This window comes from Pteropus medius, unplaced genomic scaffold (genome assembly GCF_902729225.1).
Source record: "Pteropus medius unplaced genomic scaffold, Ma_sr-lr_union100, whole genome shotgun sequence".
NCBI lineage: Eukaryota > Metazoa > Chordata > Mammalia > Chiroptera > Pteropodidae > Pteropus > Pteropus medius.
Genome location: NW_024345479.1, coordinates 207,675 through 228,137, shown reverse-complemented (window position 1 = coordinate 228,137; position 20,463 = coordinate 207,675). Strand labels below are relative to the sequence as shown.

General features: G+C 50.2%; 3 protein-coding genes across 6 annotated transcripts; all 3 read left to right on the top strand.

Moving 5' to 3' along the window:
• The first annotated feature begins 438 nt into the window (after positions 1-438).
• PSME3 (proteasome activator subunit 3) lies at positions 439-6,768 on the top strand. Of its 2 annotated transcripts, XM_039873406.1 has the most exons (11): positions 439-726; positions 1,410-1,442; positions 1,558-1,620; positions 1,814-1,918; positions 2,831-2,879; positions 3,427-3,539; positions 3,768-3,836; positions 3,979-4,046; positions 4,144-4,198; positions 4,326-4,412; positions 5,081-6,768. In XM_039873406.1, exons 1-11 carry the CDS (start codon positions 685-687, stop codon positions 5,159-5,161), a joined length of 765 nt encoding a protein of 254 aa, XP_039729340.1. In that variant the 5' UTR covers positions 439-684; the 3' UTR covers positions 5,162-6,768. The 2 variants fall into 2 exon arrangements, with proteins under 2 accessions (XP_039729340.1, XP_039729341.1); XM_039873407.1 differs by lacking the exon at positions 1,814-1,918 and having other exon boundaries at positions 452-726; positions 5,081-6,750.
• A 519-nt stretch (positions 6,769-7,287) lies between these two features.
• AOC2 (amine oxidase copper containing 2) lies at positions 7,288-13,392 on the top strand. 2 transcript variants are annotated; one of them, XM_039873396.1, is made up of 4 exons: positions 7,288-9,768; positions 11,737-12,022; positions 12,264-12,393; positions 12,735-13,392. In XM_039873396.1, the coding sequence occupies exons 1-4, from the start codon at positions 8,181-8,183 to the stop codon at positions 12,999-13,001; spliced, it is 2,271 nt and encodes a 756-aa protein (XP_039729330.1). In that variant the 5' UTR covers positions 7,288-8,180; the 3' UTR covers positions 13,002-13,392. The 2 variants fall into 2 exon arrangements, with proteins under 2 accessions (XP_039729330.1, XP_039729331.1); XM_039873397.1 differs by lacking the exon at positions 12,735-13,392 and having other exon boundaries at positions 12,142-12,398.
• A 48-nt stretch (positions 13,393-13,440) lies between these two features.
• Positions 13,441-20,442, top strand: AOC3 (amine oxidase copper containing 3). Of its 2 annotated transcripts, XM_039873392.1 has the most exons (6): positions 13,441-13,541; positions 13,742-13,812; positions 13,934-15,653; positions 17,179-17,464; positions 17,864-17,993; positions 18,718-20,422. In XM_039873392.1, the coding sequence occupies exons 3-6, from the start codon at positions 14,054-14,056 to the stop codon at positions 18,991-18,993; spliced, it is 2,292 nt and encodes a 763-aa protein (XP_039729326.1). In that variant the 5' UTR covers positions 13,441-13,541; positions 13,742-13,812; positions 13,934-14,053; the 3' UTR covers positions 18,994-20,422. The 2 variants fall into 2 exon arrangements, with proteins under 2 accessions (XP_039729326.1, XP_039729327.1); XM_039873393.1 differs by lacking the exons at positions 13,441-13,541; positions 13,742-13,812 and having other exon boundaries at positions 15,097-15,227; positions 15,356-15,653; positions 18,718-20,442.
• The last annotated feature ends 21 nt before the right edge of the window (positions 20,443-20,463 follow it).

Genomic DNA, 20,463 nt, shown 5'->3' with positions numbered 1-20,463 from the left:
GTGGAGAAAGGTGGGGAAGCCTGGTACAATAGAACTTTTCTTCTATTTGGCTCTAGCCTAAACACGAGAGCTTCGGCCAACGGGAGGAGGCAGCAGGAATCGCAGACTAGACCCCCGAACCCAGCTCCGGGACCGCCTGCTTCCTCAGTCCGACGTCACTGGGGCGCGACGGCGCCGTCGGTTCTGTCCTCAAAGCGGCAGTGGCTCAGAAGGTCCCTTCGGTGAAGGAGGGTGCCGGGCTAACGAGAGTCAAACAGTTCCCGAGTCTTTTTGAGACTCAGTTCTCGTAAACAAGACCCACCCTCTCACTTGTCTCTTACAAGGCACTGGAACCCGGGAGATAAGGGCCGAGCTGGAGCGTCCAGAGCCGAACCCCAGTGCGGCTGCGCAGGGCACGTGCGCATCCTCGCCGGAGTCCCGGCGATTGGCTGTGACGTAACGTCCGGCGTGAGCGGCGAAAGCCGGGAGGGCGAGCGAGAGAGTGAGCAGGCAGCAGGCAGCAGGCAGCAGGCGGGCGGGCAAGCAGCACGGAGGGAGGGAGGGAGCGAGCGAGCGAGCAGTGAGTGAGCCAGCGAGGGCGGCCGCATCTGAGAGCAGTCGAGTTTCCTCCCGTCCTTCTGACCCCCTCCCCGGAGCCCACAGCGCCTCCGGTTTCCAGCGGAGCGGACACGGCCCGGCCCGGCCATGGCCTCGTTGCTGAAGGTGGATCAGGAAGTGAAGCTCAAGGTAGCGGCGCCGGTCCGGCCTCCTTACCCCTCGCTTCGATCCCGGAGCAGTCTGACCAGCTCCCAACTCCCCATGGCGTCTTTGTCTCCCTGGGGACACCAGCTCTGAGCTTCCGCTCGGCTCAGCCCAGCCCCCCACTCGCTGAGATGGCATCGGGGGAGAGGATAATATAGGGTGGCCTCAGTACCTCATCTGGTGATGGAGAGCCCCAGGGAGACTTCCGCGAACACGTGGTGGACTCAGTGCTTTAGGCTAGTGACAGCTGGAAGTTACCCAGCCCAGCAACGTCCCCGCCTCCGGACGCTGCCTCTGCCCCTGCCCTTGGCGTCAGGCCTGCCTCGCATCATAGGCAAGGTCTGAATTGGGGTTGGCGCTTTTGTGAGCTCACACCTCCCCTATCCTACCTGTCTTTCGTCTGCTCTCAAATTCAGATAGCCTCAGACACAGGGAGGGAGGGAGACAAGACAGGCGGGTGCTGCCCTCAAGCCCCGCTTCCCTCTCCTGAGATGGAGAAATGGGTTCTCAAAAAAATGAAGTATTTGAAATCTGGGGGCCTCTCAGCTTCTCATTATAATTACAAGGTGAGGGAAAGAGAGCTAGATTTGGGTTTCCCCATCCTGCCCATACTTCATTTGCCAGGTACTGACTTGCTCTTACTGAATTGCTTTCTTTGTTAATTTTAGGTTGATTCTTTCAGGGAGCGGATCACAAGTGAGGTGAGTGAAATAAATAGAAAAATGAGTGTTGGTTAATGATTGAGTTTCCAAAAGAAGACATCACTGTAGAGAGTTACCTTCCCACAATTATTAATGAATTTTTCCTCATTTTTAGGCAGAAGACTTGGTGGCAAATTTTTTCCCAAAGAAGTTGTTAGAACTTGATAGTTTTTTGAAGGTGAGAGACCTTTTTCTTTTCCTCCAATTCCCCAATTATTTTGGTTCTGGTCTTTTTCTCAAATGGGACAAGTCATGTGTTGGTTCTCTTTTGTTTTGTACTGTAAAGCATTAAAGCATTCTCATTTATTGCCCTTCACATTTTTTGTTCATCTTGAAAAGACTACTGTTTGGGGGTTGGGCGTCTCTTTCAGGAACCAATCCTAAACATCCATGACCTAACTCAGATCCACTCAGATATGAATCTACCTGTCCCTGACCCCATTCTTCTCACCAATAGCCATGATGGACTGGACGGTGTAAGTGTTCTCTATTTATCTTTGTGTTCTGAAGCAATAGGTACTCTCTTCTATTTCCTGGTCAGTTTGAACATGTACAGAGGAGACAGTGGGTTTTGGATCTGGGAATGAGGACTGTCACAAACATGACTCCAGAACACCCCCTTTAGACACTGATTTTCATTTATAGCAGGGGGTGAATTTGCTAACGCTACTCTGTGAGAGTGAGTTTCAAGTAGGACTAATAGCTACAGGTGCCCTCAGGTTATCTGGTCTGTCCTCATGGCTCTAAGCAAGACTTTTCTTACCTGTTTCAATGTCTTGAGTCTTGTTATGGGATGAGTAGTTTTTCTTGATATATAACTGCTGACCCTGTCTTTGGTGTGTATCTTTATTACCTAGTCCTTATCAGTTATATTTCCACATTCTATAACACCGATGACACTATTGTTCTTTGTCTGCATTACTGTGTCATTGATAGGATTTGCCATTCTGGAAAGCAGAAACTGTCTTAATCATTTTTGTATCCCCAGCACCTAACATTGTTCCTAGTACATAGCAGGTGCTTAAATATGTGTTTATTAATTGAATATTATGTTTCTTTGTGGAACCAATAAATTTGTACATATTCCCTTTAATTATCTTTACCCTGCATTGAATGGTTCTTTTTTTCCTGTTGTTTATAGTATCCACCCCCTCCCCTAATTGCTTAATGTAGTGTATTTCTTGAAAGGTTGGTCTTACCAACTAGAATGTAAGTTGCTTTGTGGCAAGAATCTTTTCTTAAAGTCTTGGATGTGCTTGGTAAGTTGTGCATGAATTAATAAGATAACCTGTGGGGTCAAATAAGGGACTAAGCTTGTTTGAAGTGTAACCTATGATAGGGCTTTGCGTGTTGAGAGCAGGCTAATTCCTGTCTCTTTGTATACTTAGCCCACTTACAAGAAGCGAAGATTGGATGAGTGTGAAGAGGCCTTCCAAGGTAAGAGCCACCCTTCCCTCCCCTACCCCTCCCACCCTCTGGCTTGCAGCCTTGAGAAGCAGGATGGATCTGGTATTCTCCTGGCCTGGAAGCAGGATCTGATTTTATTTCTCAGAGTTACCATTCCCAAGTCTTCCAAACAATTGTCATTATTTAGCACTCTAAACCTAATTTTTCAATAAACAGGGAGGATTTGACTTAGTGTGAACTGCTAAAGGAGAGAAGTTGGGAGGTGGCTACATGCTGTAGATTTTTCACAGAAGTCCCAGTTCCATGTTATTTTTTCCTCTTCAATGGTAGTTGGTACATTAAATCTGTAGAGTGTATTTAGATTTCCTTATTTGGGCATACTTTAGACACTCACTTGTTAATTCATACATTCTCTTTTTTATTCTGTTAGTGATGTCATGGTTCGTAGATAGGGTTGTGACAGATAAAAGGCAGCGGTCATGGCATCTCATGGGTCTGAGGAAGAAGACAGAAGGATGGGGGATGCTGTGTCCTGGCCCCCACCCCAATCATTTGGCCTTCTTCATGTCCCTGCCAGGAACCAAGGTGTTTGTGATGCCCAATGGGATGCTAAAAAGCAACCAGCAGCTGGTGGACATTATTGAGAAAGTGAAACCTGAGATCCGGCTGCTGATTGAGAAATGCAACACGGTGAGGCAGGGGCTAGTGACCTATGGGCTGACTTCAGACAGCCTGGATTGAACTATGAAAAATGATGGATGGTGGGGCTGGAGGCATGGAGGTGATATGGGTGTTGGCAGACTAAGTATCTTGGCTCCTGTGCTCCTGAAATCTGGCCCCAATAGCATAAATTGTATACTACATCATCCACAAAAGCCATGGTCTTCATATATATTTTTTGGTCTACTCACCTTCCAGGTCAAAATGTGGGTACAGCTCCTGATTCCTAGGATAGAAGATGGGAACAACTTTGGGGTGTCCATTCAGGTAATGTGCTTGCATTACACACTGGGGAGGAAGGTTTGGGAGATACTCTCATCTCCCCTGTTTTGTTTTCTGTTTCTATTTGGTCTGCTGAGGAATGATGTGGAAGTGACTTTTGACTCACTGTTTGTTTTTTTTTTTTCAGGAGGAGACAGTTGCTGAACTAAGGACTGTTGAGAGTGAAGCTGCATCTTATCTGGACCAGATTTCTAGGTAGGGCTACTTGGGCTTGGCCCAGGAATTGGGGGCTGGTGAGGCAATAAGCACTGTCCAGGGTCTCCTGCAGCTTCCTCCTCTTCTCTCTTTCCAGATATTATATTACAAGAGCCAAATTGGTTTCTAAAATAGCTAAATATCCCCATGTGGTAAGTAAGGGTTTTGTAGCCTGAGGGTGGAAGTGGTAGGATAGGGAGGAGTGACTATTAGTGGGAAAGAGTCGTCTGTGGACAGTCAGGCCTTGGGAAGTAGCCTTTTTTCTGCCCTGTCTTTCAGGAGGACTATCGCCGCACTGTGACGGAGATTGATGAGAAAGAATATATCAGCCTTCGTCTGATCATATCAGAACTAAGGAACCAATATGTAAGTAACCTTGGCCCCTGCCCACAGTTGCCCTGGCTTCTCTTAGTTCTGGTGAAAAATTTCTTGCCACTGTCTGGGGCTCAAGATGAGGGATGGAGGTAAAATGAGTAGAACAAATTCTGCTCATCAACTGACTGTTGAGAACTCTGAAATCATTGAGGGTTTCTACCTGGGTATCTCCCTTATTTCTACCTGAGTGGGAAGGAGTGCAGTATAGTATAGGGGCAAAGATTAGGTTGTTAGGGTCAGACAGACTTAACTCTAGAATTAGCTCTACCTGTAATGTGTGGCCTTGGGCAAGTTGTTTAACCTCATATTTTAGTTTCCTCACCTCTAAAGTGGAACTTGAGTATCTACTGCACAAAGATGGTTTTTAAAAATGAGTGCGATAACACATTAAAGGACCAAGTGCAATTTTCGATATGTTAAGAGCTTGATAAATGTTAGTTATTGTTAGATACTCGGGGCCTTGGAAATACCCAGGTATATCCAGTTCGGGGGTGTAAGAGAGGTGTAGGGCAGCACCCTGAATTCAGGTTCAAATGAGTGATATTGGTATTGGCACTATGTGAATAAAATTGCTTGGGGGTTTGGGAAGGAGAGATCGTGTTTTCTTTTTGAGGTAAGGGTAGAACAGATGTGTGTTTCCCTGCTCACTCTTTTTCTAGGTCACTCTACATGACATGATCCTGAAAAATATCGAGAAGATCAAACGGCCCCGGAGCAGCAATGCAGAGACACTGTACTGAGGCCAGGGCCAGGGCCAGGGCCAGGGGACTCTGTGAGTCTGGCTCAAGACCGACATTGCCTTGGTTTGTTACATGACTATCGTGATGGGGAAACTGGCTGGAAATAGTAATCACACCTCTCTGTTTTTAGTTAGAGTCTAATGAAACTCTCCTGTAGTTCTGTGACGTGTTTACCTCTTTTTTCAGGCCTCAGGAACTCTTGTATTTCCTTCCCTAATACCCCACACTCAACCTGACTTAATTTCTGGAGAACTCCAGGTTTATGTGTGCAGGATGTTGGCACAAGAATACTTGTGTTTTCTGTCCCCTCTCTACCCCCCGTCCCCCCAGTGTCTTGGGCTTTTCTTCCTTCTGATGATTAGTTGGTTAGAAGCTGAGGGAACTCGAAGGAAAGTGCTAGGTGTTTTTTTTAGAATCCAGGTCAGGAGGGACCAGCTCCTCTCCTTTATGTAGTGTCTCTTGCCACTGTGGTTGTTGGATCCTCCCTGCCTTGACACAGTGTTCAGGATGATGACTTTGAGTTTCCCACCAAAATACATCCCACCTTGAACCTGATCATGACAAGAAACACCTAATTCCTTCAGATGTTTTTATAACTAGAATTTTCACATACACATATGTGCGTGATAGACACACACTTACAAATGAGCATACATCTGCCTTTCTGCTCTGTTACCTGACATCCTTCCATCCTTCCCCAAACCCTGTCACACACACACTGTTCAGAAGATGATAGTTGTCTTAGTTGTCATCTGCTGGATCCCATCATCTGATATTGTAGCCTCTTGGTGCTCAGGGGCTGGTGAGTTGGAGGAAAACCAAAAGGTGAGAAGCAGAGGGATTGGGGAAGGTTCCTTTCTCTGTGACTCGGGTCCTTTTGGGCATTATTGCAAAGGCCAGTCCTCTGACTCCTGGTTCCTTCTTCCCAGGCCAGTTGTCAGTTGGGATGGGAATGTCTACAGCTGTGAGGGCCAGATGCTGCTGCTTCTGCTGGGCTTTCCCCTTGGGAAAAATATTTCTCTTATTTATAGTATTGTGCTTCCAGGGAAAGCAGTCACTTGTGTGTGTATGTGTATGTGCATGCACACATGCATGTACATATTGTATGTATGTGGAAATCTGGACAAGTCAAAACCATAGAAGAGTTGCCTCTTATCTCTTGAATCTTCCAGAGATATCCCCCACTTTTTTATTCTCCCGCTACTAGGGAGTCAGTATCTGCAGTCAGCCTGCTGGTGACTCTCAATGTCTTTCTTATTCTTCCCCCGTCTTGGTCTTCCAACCCCCAATTATATCTCCACCTGGATGCATCATTTTTACTCCCAGTATGTTACAGAGAAGGAGTCAGGATGCTGTCTTCCCATGAATAGTACTCAGTAACAAACCAATTGCATTTTAGTTGGGCAATGCCCCTACCCACCCTCCAGATCCCTTCCAGATAAAACCCTTCCTTCCTCCCACCATGCATTTCTCAGTTTCCCTTTTTGTTGGATTGTTCCACTGTCCCTCCTCCTACCCTACCACCCTTGGATCGTAATGTAAAATTCTTTTACCATGTCAAGAAATTATTAAAAATACAGGTACTTTGACCTCTTTTTAAAGCCGCAGACCCTGGTGCGATGCTCTGGTGGCTAGGGACATAACTGTAATCACATGCGTGCACATTGGGACACCTATCTTCACATAAACCTCCAGTCATCACCCTATTGGGTGTCTTTGCCAATTGAGCTTCCTCTTTTCTCTGGAATAATGGAAAGACTGAGGCTTCTTCCTACCAAAAAGCAAGGGCGGGTCCTTCATTTATGTTCAGTCTGAATTACGTGAAAGTTAGCTGTTTCCTAACCTAAGCTGCTTTCTGTCCTGACCCTCACTCAACAAGATCCCTAGTTCCTTCCTTCCCCTGTGATACCCATGAACTGCCAGGAGAGGCTGCTCTAGTTCCACTTGGGGAATCACCTGGTGTGAGGCACACCCTACCCTGTCATATTCTTTACCTTATACTAAGTCTCCCCTCTGAATAATGTCTTAAGTTTCTTGAGGAGATGCCAGGAGACACCTGGTTTTGGTTTTCAAAAGACTTGGAGGGCTGTCTAGGACACTACTCCCTCTGAAATAAAGTTTCCTCAACGTCCACCTTGTAAAGTAGCCTTCTGATATCCAACGATCCTCTCATTGTCTCTGCAAAAAGAGATTTAAGGTCTTGGACGATGGAGGAACATCTGCTCTGTTCTGTTTTCAGAGATCAGTACCAGTAGCTAACAATTTTTTAATGCCTACCCTGTGTCAGGCTTTGCTGAGCACTTTATGTGCATGATCACATTTAATCTTCATGATTCTGTAGGGTAGATATATTCCTGTATAGGTGAAGACACTGAGACTCATGATAAGGTACCTTCCCTGAGGTCACACAGCTTAAAAACCTGGAATTGGTGCACCAACCTGACTGCTAAGCCCAGGCACTCACCGCTCCTCCTTCCTCACTGACTAGATAGAAGAGGTCTGAGACTACAGATCGAGGGCTTGGCCACAGGCAGCTAGCAGAACACAGTGCTTACTGCTGAACTGGGCAATGGATCCTGGAAATATTGGTGGGTAGTGCCTGCCAGGAAGTAGGAAAATGGACAGTTCTAGTGCCTGCATGCAGCACACAGGCCTTGGTTGGGCATCTGAGATTTGCATTCTTTCTCAGACTCATTTTGGATGGAAGGTAGGGTTTAGCGTTAATCCAGATGCCCTCTAATCTAGTCTTAATGATGGAAATCAGTAGTGAGTACTGACTGCTGCTAGTAGTTCAGGGGCAGGGGAGATACGCTGCACGTGGAGGTAGTACCTTGGGCCAAACCACAGGACAGAAAATTGGAACAGAATTATACAAATCAAGGTCAGAAATTTCCTGTTCAACCCACGGGGTGGAGTTTTCTCCATTCCTATCCATCCTACTGAATATAAGCCCTTATTTGATGTCAGTAACTGGAAAGAGCAGCTGGTAGGACTCTCATTTCAGCTCTCGGCGTTCACCATGAATCCCAAGGTAGTCTTCGTGTTCCTGGCACTGTCCCTCATTACCATCTTTGCCCTGACCTATGTCTTGCTGAGCAGCCAAGGGGGCTCTAGCCAGCCTCCCCGCTGCCCCTCCATATCCCACAGTACCCAGCCCTGGACACACCCTGGTCAGAGCCAGCTGTTTGCAGACCTGAGCCGAGAGGAGCTGACGGCTGTGATGAGCTTTCTGACGCAGCAGCTGGGGCCAGGCCTGGTGGATGCAGCCCAGGCCCTGCCCTCGGACAACTGTGTCTTCTCGGTGGAGCTGCAGCTGCCCCCCAAGGCCGCAGCCCTGGCCCACCTGGACAGGGGGCGCCCCCCGCCTGCCCGGGAGGCACTGGCCATCGTCTTCTTTGGCAGACAACCCCAGCCCAACGTGAGTGAGCTGGTGGTGGGACCGCTGCCCCACCCGTCCTACATTCGGGATGTGACCGTGGAGCGTCACGGGGGCCCCCTGCCCTATCACCGACGCCCCATGTTGGGAACTGAGTTTGCCCAAATGTGGAAACATTTGAAAGAGGTGGAACTACCCAAGGCACCAGTCTTCCTCGCTTCAGTCTTCAACTACAATGGTTCCACTTTGGCACCTCTGCAGGCTACCCCGAGTGGCTTGCGCTCAGGGGACCGGACTACCTGGATAGCCCTCCACCATAACATCTCAGGTGTTGGGATTTTCCTTCACCCAGTGGGGCTGGAGCTACTACTGGACCACAGGGCCCTGGACCCTGCCCAATGGGCTGTCCAACGGGTCTTCTACCTTGGGCGCTACTATACAGACTTGGGACAGTTGGAATGGGAGTTTAAGGCTGGCCGGCTGGAAGTGGTTAGAGTTCCCCTGCCCCTGCCGAATGGGGCTTCATCCCTGCGGTCCCGGAGCTCCCCGGGTCCTCTTCCCCCTCTGCAGTTCTCACCCCAGGGTTCCCGATACAGTGTACAAGGGAGCCTTGTGGTGTCCTCCCTCTGGACATTCACCTTTGGCCATGGGGTGTTCAGTGGCATGAGGATTTTTGATGTTCGGTTCAAGGGCGAGCGAGTGGCCTATGAAGTCGGTGTCCAGGAATGCGTATCTATCTATGGTGCTGATTCACCCAAGACAATGATGACCCGTTACTTGGATAGCAGCTATGGACTTGGCCGTCACAGCCGGGGCTTGGTGCGGGGAGTGGACTGCCCCTATCAATCCACAATGGTGGACATCCACATATTAGTGGACAAAGGGACAGTCCAGTTGCTCCCAGGGGCTGTGTGTGTATTTGAGGAGGCCCAGGGACTACCTCTTCGAAGGCACCACAATCACCTTCAAAGTCATTTCTATGGTGGTTTGGCCGGCTCAGCCCTTGTAGTCAGGTCTGTGTCATCCATAGGCAACTATGACTACATTTGGGATTTTGTATTGCACCCAAATGGGGCGCTTGAAGGGCGGGTCCATGCCACGGGCTTTGTCAACACAGCTTTCCTGAGTGGGAGAGAGGAAAGCCTCCTCTTTGGGAACCGTGTTGGGGAGCAAGTGCTGGGGGCAGTTCACACGCATGCTTTCCACTTCAAGCTGGACCTGGATGTGGCAGGTGAGTGCTCGGGTTGAGGATCGAGAGCTGGGGTGGAGCAGAGGAAAGACAGACCCCCAAATCAAGCCGAGGCAAGAGAGGGGCTGGCATTCCAGCACCACAGTTCATTGTGGCAACGGAGTGGGGACTGATTTGAGTGTATTCAACTGCAGTCAGCCTGAAATACTGGGTTTACTGGGTATCTGGCAAAAGGCAGAGAGGCTTCTCTGCCAGGTCCTGATTACCCGGCCCCTCTGACTTGCTACAATTGTGAAATTAGTTTAAATGCAATGGCTGTACCTGGTTGCCTTAGCCTGGAGTGACACTGTGGATGGCGAATTTGCCCTGAGGTGGGGCAGGGCTGGAGTTGGGGTTATCCAAGTTCTCCCTAACTAATTCTGAGAGTCAGTGGAGGTGGAGAAAGCAGAGACCTGAACAGAGGGTAGGAAGCAGTCTGTCTTAAGAGGTTTTCTGAGTAGAGGTGGTCCAGGGGCATGAGAAAGGTAGGTTCTAGCTGGGAGTTGCTCCATAGGATTTCAGACAATGGGATATGGGAGCGCAGCCCCATCCTCCTGGGGGGCCATCCCATTCCTGCCAGCACATGTCATCACAATGGGCTCTGCAGTGACTTGGCAGGCATGCAGTAGGCTTGCTGCAAGTGTAGAAAGGGAGTTCTCAAGTAGGTCTCAGGGCAAAAAGAGGACTTGCTGCTCATAACATGTTTTTGTTGAGGATGGAAAATAACCCACTTATCAAATCACAGATGATTAGAACCAGGAAGAAAATTAGAGATCCACCAGACCCTCTCCCATTTTAAAGTTAGAGAAATTAAAGAGGTTGGGGAGGGAGATGGGACAGGAAGTGACTGCTCAAGTATAACAGCCTACTTTTTTGTGAAACATTTTTCTTTTCTCTTGAGTATAAAGATATGATGTGTGTGTGTGTGTGTGTGGTGTGTGGGGGCAGAGGGCAGGAAGAACTAAGAAAATAGCATGATCAAAATGACATTAACGATTCTTTGACATATTTAGAATATGACTATTTTACAATTCGAAATTTCTCTTTAGCATTTTTGGTATTAAAGAGCTTTGTCTTGGGGAGTAAAATCAAGTAACATTTATTGGATCTCTAGTGTGTGCAGCACAGGCCAGTACTGTGGCCCAGAGGTTATGTCGGGCCCCTGTGCACAGGATAACCAGCAGAGGCACTGGCTTCCGTGTGCCAGGTGCCTTCAGATAGGTCACATTTAACATAACTGACAGTCTGAAACTGCAAAAACAAAGTATCTGATCAAGTGCCTAGTGGGGTGATGAGTGCAGGTTACGAATGCAGTAGAGTTCCAGGGAGTCTCCAGACAATTTAAAGACATGAATCTACTCACTTCTGAAAGTTGTCCCCACCTTGCTGAAAAAGAAAGCAAATTCTCAGAAGTGGGAAGGGTATGCAGGGCACCATGGAAGGGGATTGGGTTTTTCCAGCCAGCTTCTCCAAGACAAATATCCCTTTCATAGTTACGGGAATATTACTAGCCATCTGCATGTGCTTTTCCATTTACAGAGCTCAGCCATAGAACAGCTTTTACAATGCTCAGTGTAGAGATTTGGAAAATAAGAATCAGAAGCCAATAATTGGTCCAAGGTCTATTGGGTAGACCAGGGCTAACAGAACTGCTGCAGTGATGGAAATGTTCTATATCTGCATTGTCCAATACGTAAGCCACTAGCCACGTGTGGCTATTGAGCACTTGAATTGTGGCTAGTGAGCAACTGAATTTTTAATTTAAAACTGGTGGGCAGTGACCATATTGGACAAGGCAAAGTTGAAGAAGATGGGCTGGCACCCAAATCTCGACCTCCTGGCTCCCAGCATGGAGTGTTCTCTAATGAACTCTGCTGCCCTTTGTTAGGGCAGTGTCGTGGATGTTGTGAGGTAGGTGAGGAGCCTGGCTCACCTGGCGTGGAACTCCTTTCCCTCCCATCACCCTGGCAGGGCTGAAAAACTGGGTGGTAGCTGAAGACGTGGTGTTTAAACCTGTGGCAGCCCCTTGGAGTCCAGAACACCAGCTGCACCGTCCACAGCTGACTCGGCAGGTCCTGGGAAGGGAGGACCTGACAGCTTTTTCCTTGGGAAGCCCCCTTCCTCGCTACCTTTACCTGGCTAGCAACCAGACTAATGCCTGGGGTCACCAGCGTGGGTACCGAATCCAGATTCACAGCCCCCTTGGCATACACATGCCCTTGGAAAGCGACATGGAGAGGGCCCTCAGCTGGGGGAGGTGAGGAGAACCCTGGGCAGTGGGTGGTAGGGAAGGACTGGTCCCCTTCCCGATCCTAGCTCTTGGAGACCCCAACTCACTGTGCTTGGCTTACCATTCACCCCTATATCTCCTCTCAGATCCAAGTAGATGTGGGATGGGAGATGGTCTCACACAGAATCTGATCTAAAGGACTTCTGGGACAGTAAAGGCCTTTGACATTTCCTGACCCCACCTTCTCACGACATTCATTCCTGGTCAGATACCAGCTCGCAGTGACCCGGAGGAAGGAGGAAGAGTCACAGAGCAGCAGCATCTATTACCAGAATGACATCTGGACGCCTACTCTTGCCTTTGCTGACTTCATCAATAATGAGACTCTCTTAGGAGAGGTTGGTAGCCCAGGGGCAGAGGAGAGAGCCTCCTCTGTGTCTGGTATCTTGGCTGCCCAACCTCTGGCAGTAGGTTGGAGGGAATTGTACATTTCCAGTTCTCAGATTCAGGGGCCAATGAGTTCTCTCATGACCAACATGAGTCATTCCTCCTAGGGTGAGATTATCCTTGGGACACTGACTACCCTATAGCTTCTCACATGGATCACTGAACCCATTATGTGGGCCTGGGACTGGGAGGAGGTAGAAGGGGGCTAAGGCTGGAGGCTGGGGATTGTGGCTGAGGGGTGGTTCTTTGAGTCTTGCCTCCAAAGTCCTCTAGCTCCTCCCTTTTCCTGCAGGACCTGGTGGCTTGGGTTACAGCCAGCTTCCTGCACATTCCCCATGCTGAGGATGTCCCCAACACAGTGACTCTGGGGAACAGAGTTGGCTTCTTGCTCCGACCCTATAACTTCTTTGATGAGGACCCCTCCATCTTCTCCCCAGGCAGCGTCTACTTTGAGAAGGGCCAGGATGCTGGGCTCTGCAGTGTCAACCCTGTGGCCTGCATCCCCGACCTGGCGACCTGTATCCCGGACTTGCCCCCTTTCTATTACCAAGGCTTTTAACCCCGGAGTGTGGTGGGATACAGAGAGGGGGTGGGCATGTGCTAAGATAGCCATACTTTTCTGTTCTTACTTCCTACTTCCCTGACTTCAATCCTCTTAATGTTTCTCAGGAAACAGCCTGTTCCCACACTAAACCCCCATATATCCTTTCGGTTAATTCATATTTTCAGTTTCTTTTTTCTAAATGATGATTTTATACAAATGATATTATTAAAATATTCCAGCAAAAACACCACAAATCCTACGACTCAGAAACAGCAAGTGTTCACATTTGGTGAACGTTATGCCAGACATTTCTTTATCCAGGTGCATTGAAATGGAAGAATAGATAGAATTTTGTAAAAATAGATGTAATATGCAATTTATAATAAAAAATATGACAAAGTTTTTACTTGATTTTCTTCTATGTGACTGGAAGTATCTAGAATTCCCCCAGAAAATATTAAGGATTTTGGCCAAGGAAATTAGCAATGGAGGAGAAGAGGACAACGGGGACAGACCTGGCCAAGGAATGCTGCTTGGGAAGCTGAAGGGCTAGAGGTGGGGCTTTCCTTGGAAGGAGAACAATAGTTCCAAGTTACAGGAAAGAGAACATCTGGCCTTGGGAAGATAGAGGCTGGGGAAGAAGCAGAGCTGAGGGGGGTGAGGGGCCACAGACCTTGCTCCCTGGTAGTGGTGTATTTCCTGGCTCAGGCTGGTCCGCTGCATTATTTTGAAATCCCTCCCCTTCTCCTACCCAGCTCTCCCGAGTTCCAACCCTGACCCAGAGAGCAGAGTCTGATTTGGAGCCTGGAAGACAAAGCCATTTAAGGTCTGTGGAAATCGCTGCTGCCCTGCTTCAGGCCCGCCCCCTAGCCCTGGCTGGCCCGGCCCCCCATCCCTCAGCCTTCCCAGTTCTTCCCACCCTCAGTCTCTTGTGCCTCTGAATACAGGGAACCTAAACCAGAGTCCAGGATCCCCCAATATAGGAGCCAAGAGAGACCCTCTTCTGCTGGCCTGAGAATACACATCTCTACTCTGGTTCAATCCTCTGTTCCTCTGTTTATGGAACAATGAACCAGAAGACCACCCTGGTGCTCCTTGCTCTGGCTGTCATCACCATCTTTGCTTTGGTGTGTGTCTTGCTAGCTGGCCGGGGAAGAGATGGGGGTGAACCCAGCATGCCTCCCCACTGCCCCTCCATGCCTTCCAGTGCCCAGCTCTGGACACACCCTGGTCAGAGCCAGCTGTTTGCAGACCTGAGCCGAGAGGAGCTGATGGCTGTGATGAGCTTTCTGACACAGCAGCTGGGGCCAGGCCTGGTGGATGCAGCCCAGGCCCTGCCCTCGGACAACTGTGTCTTCTCGGTGGAGCTGCAGCTGCCCCCCAAGGCCGCAGCCCTGGCCCACCTGGACAGGGGGCGCCCCCCGCCTGTCCGGGAGGCACTGGCCATCGTCTTCTTTGGCAGACAACCCCAGCCCAACGTGAGTGAGCTGGTGGTGGGACCGCTGCCCCACCCGTCCTACATTCGGGATGTGACCGTGGAGCGCCACGGGGGCCCCCTGCCCTATCACCGACGCCCCGTGCTGATCCGAGAGTACCTGGACATAGACCAGATGATCTTCAACAGAGAGCTGCCCCAGGTGGCTGGTCTCCTCCACCACTGCTGCTTCTACAAACGCGGAGGAAGGAACTTCGTGACGATGAACACAGCCCCCCGGGGTTTGCAATCAGGGGACCGGGCCACCTGGTTCGGCCTCTATTACAACATCTCAGGGGCTGGGTTTTACCTGCACCCCGTGGGGTTGGAGCTGCTGGTAGACCACAAGGCTCTGGACCCTGCCCAGTGGACCATCCAGAAGGTGTTCTTCCAAGGCCGCTACTATGAGACTCTGGCCCAGCTAGAGGACCAGTTTGAGGCCGGCCTGGTGAATGTGGTGCTGATCCCAGACAATGGCACAGGTGGGTCCTGGTCCCTGAAGTCCCGGGTGCCCCCGGGTCCAGCTCCCCCTCTTCAGTTTCATCCCCAGGGCTCCCGCTTCAGTGTCCAGGGGAGTCAAGTGGCCTCCTCACTGTGGACTTTCTCCTTTGGCCTCGGAGCTTTCAGTGGCCCAAGGATCTTTGACATCCGCTTCCAGGGAGCACGGCTAGCTTACGAGATCAGCCTCCAAGAAGCCTTGGCCGTCTATGGAGGAAATTCTCCCGCAGCTATGCTGACCCGCTACATCGGTGGCAGCTTTGGCATGGGCAAGTACTCCTCACCCCTGATCCGCGGGGTGGACTGTCCCTACCTGGCCACCTACGTGGACTGGCACTTCCTTCTGGAGTCACAAGCCCCCAAAACAATACACGATGCCTTTTGTGTGTTTGAACAGAACCAGGGCCTCCCCCTGAGGCGACACCACTCAGATATTCACTCCCACTATTTCGGGGGCCTTGCGGAGACAGTGCTGGTCGTCAGATCTGTGTCCACCATGCTCAACTATGACTATGTGTGGGATATGGTCTTCCACCCCAACGGGGCCATAGAAGTCAAATTCCATACCACGGGCTACATCAGCTCAGCATTCCTCTTTGGTGCTGCCCGAAAGTACGGGAACCAGGTTGGGGAGCACACGCTGGGCACCATCCACACCCACAGTGCCCACTTCAAGGTGGATCTGGATGTAGGAGGTAAGACATCCTGAAGGGGGAAAGAATTCCAGAAGACGGGGCTGAAGAGTTGTCTGTAGCTATTTTGGGTTTATGGCGGTTATGCAGGAAAGAAAGATTTGAGAACAAGTATGCAGTTTCAGAGTGTCACGCTTCTTCTCTTGCTGAATGGGAGAGAAATGGATTCTGAATTTTATTTAGCTCATTGGCTGGGTGCACAGCTGCCACCCTCCCTCCACGTAACCTCATCAGAAAATCTAGGTAAATGGCAAAGCTCAGAGAGATGGCAGCATCTTCTGGGTTGACAGGGTCCCCTTTGCCTTCTTCCCTCCATTGCACTTATATGGGCCCCATTTCAGGGAGGCAGTTTTGTTTTTCAGTTCATTTCTCTGCATCTGGCCTGTGGCACTGGTGTTTTGGAGGATCTGTTTGCATTCTGCCAAGTCCCTAGTACATGCAGGCCAGTCATGGAACACCCTAGGTTGGACATTTCCTTGGGAGATGGACCCTGCCCCTCCCTGATTTTCTGTCTGTCTCTGGGGACCTTACACTTAAGTGTGAGGGAAGAATGGATACTGTGGAGCACTCCAGACAGTTCCTGGTGGTCACGAAGACAGCCAAGGAAACAGGGTGTCTTGCAATCTGTCTTTTCACTTTCCTTCCCCACATTGAGCTGATCACCAGATTTCTTTTCTGTTCTGCCTGTGAAATATCTCAAACATCTCTCTGGGCCTCTCTGCCATCCCCATGTTGGTGCCAGCGTGCGCGCTCGCACGCTCTCTCTCTCTCTCTCTCTCTGTTGTTTTCACTCTTCCTCTCAGATCCACGGTCTACTCTACCCAGGGGAACCTACAAACCCACGCCAGCCCTCCCCTTCTTCCTTTCCCCATCACCTATAAGATCCCATCTGCGGAAGACCTACAAGGCCCTTCCCTCCAGAATGCAGCTCCATCCTACCTTTCAGATTCTTCTGTGTGCTGCTTTAGGCACAATGAAACCCACCCTGTCCCTGGACTCACACACACCACACGTTATGATCAGGCTTCTTTGCTTTTGCCCATGTTTTGCCCCCTGCCTAGAATGCCCTACTATGTCATCTCTGCTGGTAACATCCTCTAAGGCCAGGGTGAAGTTACCCAGGAGGTTACCCCCCTTTTCCTGCCTGCACCTCTATTCCTATAACCTTGATTCTTGAATGTGCTTCTCTCACATTGCAGGCCGGTCAAGGCTTAGCCTTCTGCATCCCCCGTGAGAGCAGAAGGGTAAGGATGATGTTCGTTCATCTGTGTGTCCCCAGGGCCAAGCATGGGCCTCACACTAATGAGTATAAGTGAATGAATAAAATCCTTAATGAAATATTTTACAGATCAACAGCTTTGGCTGAAAGATTGGAAATATCTTGGGGAACGGGAAGAGAAGTAGGACGCACACTGAGTTCTGGGCTTCCTTTTGAGCCCCCACTCTAAAGCTCAGTGGGGACAGGACAGCTGCATGACAAGCCCTCCCTCCCACCTCTCCCTTCACCAACCTCCACTCAACCCGGCAGGACTGGAAAACTGGGTCTGGGCTGAGGACATGGCCTTTGTCCCCATGGCGGTACCTTGGAGCCCTGAGCACCAGATGCAGAGGCTACAGGTGACCCGGAAGCTGCTGGAGACAGAGGAAGAGGCTGCCTTCCCCCTGGGGAGCACCTCTCCTCGCTATCTGTACCTGGCCAGCAACCACAGCAACAAGTGGGGTCACCCTCGGGGCTACCGCATCCAGATGCTCAGCTTTGGAGGGGAGCCACTACCCCAGAACAGCTCTATGGAGAGAGCCGTCAGCTGGGGGAGGTGAGTGGCAGGGTGAGGAAGAGGCTGAGGGAGGTGAAAGTTGAGAAGGGAGCACTGGAGTGGGCAACTGGCAACTCAGTTCGAACTGTATGCGAAGTGAGATAAAAGCTCCAGAGGATTTCCTAGTTATCAAAAGGCACACGCAGTGGGCACACCCTCCTGGTGGAGGACTCGGGGCTGAGAACTCTTTTCTCTTTTGTATGGGGGAGGGGCGGTGCTGCGAGGTGGCAGCGGGTTAAACAGGAGGACCTAGAAAGGTGTTGGATGACACGCTAGAGTGGCACTGGAGTCACTGGGTGAATGAGATGGGAAAGGCGAGGATTGCGAGCTCAGCTCCTTTCTGTCATAAGGCAACAGGAAGGGGTTAAGACCACAGAGACCTGACCAGTGCTTCCCTAGGTACCAGCTGGCCGTGACTCAGCAGAAGGAGGAGGAGCCCAGCAGCACCAGTATCTTCAATCAGAATGACCCCTGGGCCCCCACGGTGGACTTCACTAACTTCATCAACAATGAGAGCATTGCTGGAGAGGTCAGCTGACTATGGGAGGGCTGGGGGATGGGGCGAGGGGGCACAACAATGAGCCTCCACCTTTTCCTGGGGATCCCTGAAAACTGTCTGGTCTCCTCAGGGGTGGGGCTGACTCCTGCCTTCTCTACTTTCATGGATCTGATCATTACCTCTTGAAGGAATCTTCCCAAGCTGGGAGTTCATTTTCAGAAACCGACTGAGGTCCTGGCCTATCCTTGAGACCCCACAGCCCTCTAAGTCTCAGCTTTGTGGACGGAATCCTTTTCAGGCCCTGGGACTCAATGAGGGCTGGAGGTCACCAGGAAAGACCATGTCTCTTGTATCTAAAGCCAATTCCCGGCATGACCACTAAAGGATTAATTTCTGAACATTGGCCTTTTCTGCTTCCTGAACCCAGATCTTCCCTCCTCTATCTCCCTTCCCTCAGTTATAGTTTGGAACTCTCAGGGAGTTAGGCAGGGAGGAGCCAAAGTAGCCTTTGGGATTGTCATTCCTGTGAGATGAGGAGGCCGATGGAGATGTGATGGGAAATGTCAGGGAAATGTCCAGCACAGGCTGGAACAGAGATGCAATTGATTATGCTTTAAAAACATTTAAAGATTTAAGATCCTTTTGAGGGAAGATGTGCTAGCATAGCAAATCCTTACATACAAGGCTACTGCGAGAGGCAGGCGTGTCCTTAGCAAAGCCAGGCATCATGATTCTCTTCCTTCTCCCCTGCTAGGACTTGGTGGCCTGGGTGACAGCCGGTTTCCTGCACATCCCACATGCGGAGGATATTCCCAATACGGTGACTGTGGGGAATGGTGTGGGCTTCTTCCTCCAACCCTACAACTTCTTTGACCAGGACCCCTCCTCTGACTCTGCTGACTCCATCTACTTCCGGGAGGATGAGGATGCCGGGTCCTGTGAGGTCAACCCCCTAGCTTGCCTCGCCAAGGCTGCTGACTGTGCCCTTGACCTTCCTGCCTTCTCCCATGGGGGCTTCTCTCACAACTAGGTGGTCCCTGAGATGAGGAAAGTGATCAGGGGCCCCAGGGCCAGCATGTATGGGGATGGGGAGCAGTAGGCCCTGGGTTGGGCAGCCTGGTGCTCTCTTCTCCTTCCTCACACCCTTGAGGTCCCCTCTTCTCCCTCCCCCAAAATCACCTCTTCCCATCACATTCCCTTTCGTCCCCCTCTCTACTGGGAACATCCTGAACCTGTATGCTGGGGACACAGGGGAGACTCATCTTTACTGCCACCAGACCTGGGTTCCCATCCCAGAGAGGAGAGGAATGGCCTGCTGAGAGCTTGGAACGATGGCCAAGCTTTTACACAGAAGACTTCCCCTTTTATTTTTATTTCTGGCTTCCCCAAATCTTTTTAGGCCTTCTCCAGGTTCCTCCTGGCCTGTCTAGTCCCTCCCTTGGATCTCTGCAATGGGGATAGTTTCCTAGAAGCCCCAAGGCAGTGTTCATGCCTGGCCTATGTATCCACGGGTGAGCTGGCGGGGGCTTCTTGGCCTGTATTCCCTCGTATCCAAGACTTCCTCCTTCTTTCTCTCTTCCTCTTGCCTACTGCCTCCTCCTCCTGTTCCTACCCATCCTTATATCCTGGGATTTCCCTCCCAGCCTTGAGCAGATGTTCCTCTGCCCTGCTGCTCCGCTAGCCCTCATTTCTCAACTTAAGTCTCCTCTCCTGGCCCTAGGCCTGTGAAAGTCTCAAAATGCAAGGGACATCTAGTTTGAGAGGACAATCCCTGTCTGTTTTCCTGTGTCTGTCACATATGAGGAGGAGGAGTTTCCCCCACCCCAGTCCTGGGGAGGATGTGTTTTCTCTGTCCATTTATTTGTACACCCCTGCCTCACATTCTCAGCAGAAGATGGTCACGGACACAGCAACCAGAACTGTGTGTGACCAATGACCTCTGTACTCTACAGCAGCTAACACGGGAGGCTGAGTAGGCACCAAGAGTGAGCAGCAGAAAGACACAGGAACTCCAGCAAGGACTGGGCCAGGGGCCGTCCAATCTCATACGGGCATGCAAGTGAGCCAGGGCTTCCTGGGGGAGGAGCCTCCCATCAAGCCATCCCTCCAGAGGTCTGGATTGGAGGTGGATGCACAAATAGCAAGAGTTTGGAAAGACCTGAAATGTCCTTCCCTAGAGGATTGGTTAAATAAATTCTGATACAGCCTTACAGTGCAATAATATGCAGCTATAAATATATCTCTTTGTACACTAATAGGGAATAATCTTCCAGAAAAAGGCAAGGTATAGAAGTGTGTCTAGTGCACTTCTCATTTGTGTTTTAGAAGGGAGGAGAAGAATATAAATACATATTTACTTATATATGCATATTCAGAAGAAACGGGTAACACTGGTTGCCTCTGGGGAGGGAACCAGGAGGTTGGGGACAGGGGAGGGAGGGGACTTAGCACTCTATACCTTTTTGTATATTTTGAATTTTGAACCATGTGACTATGTTAC

Excerpts from the sequence above, each read along its gene's own strand:
- PSME3 (XM_039873406.1), top strand. The coding sequence starts at position 685 with ATGGCCTCGTTGCTGAAGGTGGATCAGGAAGTGAAGCTCAAG. Across the intron at positions 1,919-2,830 it reads GCCATGATGGACTGGACGGT|CCCACTTACAAGAAGCGAAG; the intron begins GTAAGTGTTCTC and ends TTGTATACTTAG. Across the intron at positions 3,837-3,978 it reads ACTTTGGGGTGTCCATTCAG|GAGGAGACAGTTGCTGAACT; the intron begins GTAATGTGCTTG and ends TTTTTTTTTCAG.
- AOC2 (XM_039873396.1), top strand. The coding sequence starts at position 8,181 with ATGAATCCCAAGGTAGTCTTCGTGTTCCTGGCACTGTCCCTCATTACC. Across the intron at positions 12,023-12,263 it reads AGGGCCCTCAGCTGGGGGAG|ATACCAGCTCGCAGTGACCC; the intron begins GTGAGGAGAACC and ends ATTCCTGGTCAG. Across the intron at positions 12,394-12,734 it reads ATGAGACTCTCTTAGGAGAG|GACCTGGTGGCTTGGGTTAC; the intron begins GTTGGTAGCCCA and ends CTTTTCCTGCAG.
- AOC3 (XM_039873392.1), top strand. The coding sequence starts at position 14,054 with ATGAACCAGAAGACCACCCTGGTGCTCCTTGCTCTGGCTGTCATCACC. Across the intron at positions 15,654-17,178 it reads GGTGGATCTGGATGTAGGAG|GACTGGAAAACTGGGTCTGG; the intron begins GTAAGACATCCT and ends TCAACCCGGCAG. Across the intron at positions 17,465-17,863 it reads AGAGCCGTCAGCTGGGGGAG|GTACCAGCTGGCCGTGACTC; the intron begins GTGAGTGGCAGG and ends GTGCTTCCCTAG.